This window comes from Octodon degus, unplaced genomic scaffold (genome assembly GCF_000260255.1).
Source record: "Octodon degus isolate 3935 unplaced genomic scaffold, OctDeg1.0 scaffold00084, whole genome shotgun sequence".
NCBI classification, from domain to species: domain Eukaryota; kingdom Metazoa; phylum Chordata; class Mammalia; order Rodentia; family Octodontidae; genus Octodon; species Octodon degus.
Genome location: NW_004524660.1, coordinates 2175492 through 2181774, shown reverse-complemented (window position 1 = coordinate 2181774; position 6283 = coordinate 2175492). Strand labels below are relative to the sequence as shown.

The window sequence follows — 6283 nt, the reverse complement described above, 5'->3', positions numbered from 1 at the left end:
AGGATATGGAGAATGGAGGAAAGACATTGGAAAAGGGGGAGCCAGAAGCCCCTGGCAAGGCCCGGTGCTGCTGAGCAGCCAGGCTCCACGCCTCTCCTATCTCCTGCTTCTTCTGTCACCTGGAGCCACCTCCTGCCACAGGAAGCATAAGTGCTGTTGAGCAGGTGGCTGCCTAGCCTGCTCTGTCCACAGATGAGCCCAACCTCAAAGGTGGGTGAGAAGAGCCTGTCCAAGACTCCACAGAAAGCCCCACAAGACTGAGAAACCTGGGCCTGGGCTTGCCCCCCAGGGCGTGGCCTAGGATGGGGGATGGGCCCGTGACAGCAGGTGCCCTGGGTTTCCTCTGCTGGTCCCATGGAGTCCTCCCCCATCCCCCAGTCATCAGAGAACTCTTCTATTCTGGGGAGGGCTCCGCAAACTCCAGGCCCCTCCACCGCCAGTGGGGTCCCAGAGGTGGACTTGCGCGACATAGCTTCAGAGTCCGTGGCCCTCTTCTTCATGCTCCTGCTGGACCTGACTGCGGTGGCTGGCAACGCCGCCGTGATGGCCGTCATCGCCAAGACGCCTGCCCTCCGGAAATTTGTCTTTGTCTTCCACCTCTGCCTGGTGGACCTGCTGGCTGCTCTGACCCTCATGCCTCTGGCCATGCTGTCCAGCTCCGCCCTCTTTGACCACGCCCTCTTTGGAGAGGTGGCCTGCCGCCTCTACTTGTTCCTGAGTGTGTGCTTTGTCAGCCTGGCCATCCTTTCTGTGTCAGCCATCAATGTGGAGCGCTACTATTACGTGGTCCACCCCATGCGCTACGAGGTGCGCATGACGCTGGGGCTAGTGGCCTCTGTGCTGGTGGGTGTGTGGGTGAAGGCCCTAGCCATGGCTTCCGTGCCACTGTTGGGAAGAGCCTCCTGGGAGGAAGGCGCTCCCAGCGTCCCCCCAGGCTGTTCACTCCAATGGAGCCACAGTGCCTACTGCCAGCTTTTTGTGGTGGTCTTTGCCGTCCTTTATTTCTTGTTGCCCTTGCTCCTCATCCTTGTGGTCTACTGCAGCATGTTCCGAGTGGCTCGTGTTGCAGCCATGCAGCACGGGCCACTGCCCACATGGATGGAGACACCCCGGCAGCGCTCCGAGTCGCTCAGCAGCCGATCCACTATGGTCACCAGCTCTGGGGCCCCTCAGACCACTCCACACCGGACGTTCGGGGGAGGGAAGGCAGCAGTGGTCCTCTTGGCTGTGGGGGGACAGTTCCTGCTCTGTTGGTTGCCCTACTTCTCTTTCCATCTCTATGTTGCCCTGAGTGCTCAGCCCATTTCAACTGGGCAGGTGGAGAACGTAGTGACCTGGATTGGCTACTTTTGCTTCACTTCCAACCCTTTCTTCTATGGATGTCTCAACCGGCAGATCCGGGGGGAGCTCAGCAAACAGTTTGTCTGCTTCTTCAAGTCTGCTCCAGAGGAGGAGCTGAGGTTGCCTAGCAGGGAGGGCTCCATCGAGGAGAACTTCCTACAGTTCCTTCAGGGAACCGGCTGTCCTGCTGAGAACTGGGTTTCCAGGCCTCCGCCCAGCCCTAAGCAGGAGCCACCCGCTGTTGACTTTCGAATCCCAGGTCAGATAGCTGAAGAAACCTCCGAGTTCCTGGAGCAGCAACTCACCAGTGACATCATTGTGTCAGACAGCTACCTCCGTCCTGGCCCCTCGCCCCGACTGGAGTCATGATGGGCTGGTGGACACTTGAAGGGAGATGGGTTTGAGGGCCAGTCTCGGTCACCAGGAGCACCTCGTGGGACCACTTTTTCCAGCCGGCGGGCTCAGGGTCCGGGGTCTCCGCATATAGCTTTTGCTTAGCATTTCCTGGGTCAGGACCAGAGCCAACAGGATGGACATGTGGCAAAAGCTTTAGACTTGGCCGATCTTTGATTACTGGGGGAGGGAACCTGGGTATGATGAGACGGTGACAAGAGGAAAGGGTCACAAAGGTGAGGTGAAGCTATCAGTTGATGAAATTTCCATGCTCAGGAAGCAGGGAAATTCTCTAAGGGGACGAGTGGGGGACTAGGGCAGCAGCCAGATCCGGAGGTATCTGGGGACCACTGAGGTCATTTTATTTTTCAGTGTAAATGTCCAGGGCAATAATTGCACTCAAGCAAGGTAAGAAAATGACCTGTGTCTTATTTCTTTACTAGGTTTAAAAAGGATGAAATCGCAGCAGGTGTTTCCCTATGAGCTAGTAGATCTTTTTTCTAGATTTATACTTGAAATTTCCTTAAATGGAGAGTATGAAGCAGGATATTCTCTTCCTACGTTTGGCCAGAAGTAAGGGGAACATGTGACTAGGGGACATGTAATCAAAGACAGGAAAGGTGACTGCAATTCCCTGTCCCACAATCTTCAGGAAAAGCTTTTCTATTCTGTCTTGTGTGGAACTTGATCTCAGCAGAGACAGCATAGGATGGTGCTTTCTCCCTGTCTTTTAGGATGAATACAACAGCTGGGGGTCCGCTAGCTGAGGGGGAGGGTTAACATTTGAACTGGTAAGGTGGCTTTGATACAGAGACCACGTAAACCACCCTGAGCAATAATCCTAAAAATCTTTTTTTTCCAGGATTGGCCTCCTTGATCTCTCTCCTCACGGCAGTGACCCATCTCCAGCCCCCTGGACAATCGCGTACAAAAGACCAAGGTTGGGCATGGGAAGGGCGGGGTATCCATGGTCCATTAAACTCCTCCCTGCTTCCACTCATCGCTCTCAAAATTAGCTTCAGTGTCAAAGACTTCAATCTCTCTTATCTGTGTCCCTGGGTTGGAGAAGGCACAGGAGTTGGGCTCAGCTGTTTACCGGGAGTCTGTAGGAAGTGCATTGTGATTGTTTTGTTTTTAAGATGGGGTCTCACTATATAACTCAGGCTGGCCTTGAACTCACTATGCTGTTCAGGCTGGTGATGAACTTGTGATCCTCCTGCTTCAGCCTCCTGAGTGCTGGGATTATAGGCATGCCTGGCTGGTAATGGTATTTTCAATGGAGAGGGAATAATTGTGAGCTGGACAGGACACCCATCTGGGACCTCCTGTTTGTCTCACTTCCCTCCATTGAATTAGGTAACACAAAAGGGCCAACACAGGGCCAAAGGGTGATGTGGTCTATATCTGAACAAATTATTGGTTCACTGAGGGGGAAAATGGGCCAGTGGAAGTAGAATATTCTCCTTTGAACAGCCAATAAATAATTTTTATGATAAAGGTATTATACTGATATTAACATTGACTCCTTCAGTTCAAGTCAGTAAAGAGTAATTAAACATCCACTATTCTCTGGTACCTACACAGAGAATGTGTGGTTACCACTTTCAAGAAGCTCACAGCCTAATTTGATCAAATACTTAGTATTTTTATACAGCACTTAGATTTGCTAAAGCACTATATAATGTGCTTAAGAAATATATTGGAGAATATATATTCGTGGTTCTAGCTTCTGAAAGCTCATCTCAGTGATAGTCTTCCTGAAAATTGTGGCAAGAATGGGGATTGTAAGTGAAACTTATTAAATGAAACTGGGCAAACAGCCTTTTCCCTTCTGAGCTGGGAACATTTCCAGGTTTTTGTCTTCCTATCACTGAACTATCCCAGTTTAGTGCCTATTACACTGAAGAAATCCCTTAGGAGGAAAGTCTGTTAAAGTAAGGAGAGTCCTTTGCCATTAAAAAACAAAACAAAACAAAAATTTCCTTTTAAGCTAAACTCATAGCTAGGAATTTCATGAGGGGAGTAGCAGCTTTCAAACGCCACTAGTTAGGGGCCAGAGCTGAGGCATTGCCAGCAGATGGCGGTGTGACTCCACGGCAAACAGGTGTGCGCAAGGGGACGGAGGGGCGTCAAACAGAGCCGGCAGCCATTTTGTTAATTTATTTTGCCTTTTTTGTTGTTGACATTGTCTCTGAACTGTTCCTTCACATACATCAAAGAAGAAAGATTTTTAAGTGTAAGGATATCTCTGATTCAGGCTGAGCTTACCTGACACTGTGATCTCAATGGCATTTACTGCAGTTTGATACATATTAGTTTCTTTGCCATTTATTTTTCCCTGTAAGAATGGATCATGAAGGAAATAAAAGTTTTATCTTTTTTATGCTGAGGACTTTCCCAAAAATTTTTGCTATGAGCACTTTCCAGAATTTTCAGGTAACCAGGATGGCTTGATAACGTTCAGTCTATAATCCTTAGCTTTGAGAAATATCCATGAACAGAGTCCAACCTCCTTAATATACTGAAGAATCAACAGGTGGAGGCAACCATCCTGCTGGTTATTTTTTTCTGCATCCTGGTGGTACTGGGGTGGTTTGCCAGCTTTGATGAAAACCACAGATTTTCTATTGTCAGGTACCCCAGGCAACATCTTTTAGGGGGCAGAGCAAAAAAAAAGGAAGGGGTACATAAATTTGTAGTCAAGACTGGTCTACCTACTCACTGTGTGAACTTGAGAAAGCTGCTTAACTTCTCTGAGCCTATTTCCTCATCTGACAAAATGGGGATCATTATTACCTACCTCACAGGGCTGTTGTGAGGATTAAGAAATGAGACTGGGAAGCGCCCAGCCATCCCTGGCAAACAGGTACTCAATAAATACTGGTTTTTCTTTTCTCTCCTCTTGCCCTTTTTCCACCCCAGAAGTATTAAGGGAAATACAGTTCCTTTTGTCATTTGAAAATGAGAGGGAGATTTTTTGAACTCTAATGAATTGGCATTTATTGCTAAGCAATGGAAGGCCAGGCTGCATAAAGGGATCTACTCTCTAAATGTTTCTAGTGAATCAGCCGGGCATGATGGCACATGCCTGTAATCTGAGCACACGGGAGGCTGAGGCAGGAGGATCACCAGGAGTTTGAGGCTAGCCTGGGCAACATAAAAAGTTCAAGGCCAGCCTTGAAACCTAGTGAAATCCTGTCTAGATTCTGTTAGGGAGATAAAGGCTTTAGAGGCAGCAAAACCATCCTTTTCCCTACTATGTATAGTAATTGTGAAGCTATATGACAGAAAAGGTAATTTCGGGTCACTTTCACAGTAAGGGTTACGGGTTAAAGAAGATACCAGTATGGGCCTTTCACAGGGCATTTATTAATCTTCAGCTAATATCGGAGAGACAATTTTTATTACAACATTTTGTGTGGTTAGCACGATAGGATATTTTCATAGGAGATTCCAAAGATACACGGTTTTGTTTTTTGGGGGAGGGTGTAAACTGACTGATCTTGGTAGAGGTCCTAAGCTCCTACCATAGAGGACAATTTGGCTTATACTAGAAAGATGGGCACCAAGGACATTTTTTGGATGAGCTGCACACTTACCTTTCAGGACAGAGATCTAGTGATTTCAAAGCGGCCCCTTCCCAACAAAGGTGCTGGGTAGACCCTAAGCCCGACCAGCACATAGGAGAGGAGGAGCAGGGGGTCAGAGGAGAGGGCTGGTCTTGGGCAGGATGGGTGTCACAGATCTCAGGTTACCAAGTGGATGAAGCCCGAGCTGGCTTAGTTTGCTCCCATCCCATCGGTCTGTGAGACAATTTAGGGAGTTGGGGAGGCGCCCGGGATATCCAGATCAGAGATCCAAGAGGTTTTCCGGCCAGGGAGGAGCCCACGTAGCGGTTACCGTGAGGCCTGTGGCTGCTAGAGGGATCCCCGCGTCCCACCCACAGCCCGCTCGCCGCGCGTCCTCTGGCGCGCACCCTGAGCTGGAGGCCCCGGTGTCCCTCCATTTACCCGGATCAAGGAGCCCAGTACGTAAGGGGGTGCGCGGGCTGGCGGGCGCACACAGCCCGACCGAGCCTCGCGGCGCGGGGCGCCCCGCCCGCCGACTTCCGCCCTCGCGCTCGACGCCCCTCCCCGGGCTGGGAAGGAGGCTCGAGCGCCGAGGGCCGTCGGCGCCGCCGGAAGTGGCGTCACGCCGGAAGTCCGGGTGCTCGGGGCGCTCGGGCTGCTGACGAGAGGGCCGCCGCCCGCAGGACGCAGGCCCCGCCGTCCAGCCGCAGTCCCGCGGAGCGAGCGCGAGCACCAGCGCCAGCGCCAGCGCCAGCGAGCTCGGCCTAGGCCCCACTCCGCCGCTGTCATGGGCTGCACGTTGAGCGCCGAGGACAAGGCGGCGGTGGAGCGGAGTAAGATGATCGACCGCAACTTGCGGGAGGACGGGGAGAAAGCGGCCAAAGAAGTGAAGCTGCTCCTGCTGGGTGAGGGCTGGGCGCGGGCGGGCTCCGGCGGGAAGGACCGCGGAGGGCTCGGCGGGGCGGCGGGGAGGGCCGCGG

The 6283-nt window shown here is 51.7% G+C and overlaps 2 protein-coding genes across 2 annotated transcripts in view; both read left to right on the top strand.

The window, feature by feature from the left end:
* Positions 1-208: 208 nt before the first annotated feature.
* Gpr61 (G protein-coupled receptor 61) lies at positions 209-1770 on the top strand. The gene has a single exon (XM_004636921.2). It carries the CDS (start codon positions 355-357, stop codon positions 1708-1710), a length of 1356 nt encoding a protein of 451 aa, XP_004636978.1. The 5' UTR covers positions 209-354; the 3' UTR covers positions 1711-1770.
* Positions 1771-5933: 4163 nt separating this feature from the next.
* The window catches only part of Gnai3 (G protein subunit alpha i3), a 47187-nt gene continuing 46837 nt past the window's right edge, over positions 5934-6283 (top strand). Inside the window, 1 exon segment of the mRNA XM_004649113.2 lies at positions 5934-6208. Within this exon segment, the coding sequence (XP_004649170.1) occupies positions 6091-6208 (118 nt within the window). The 5' untranslated portion in view covers positions 5934-6090.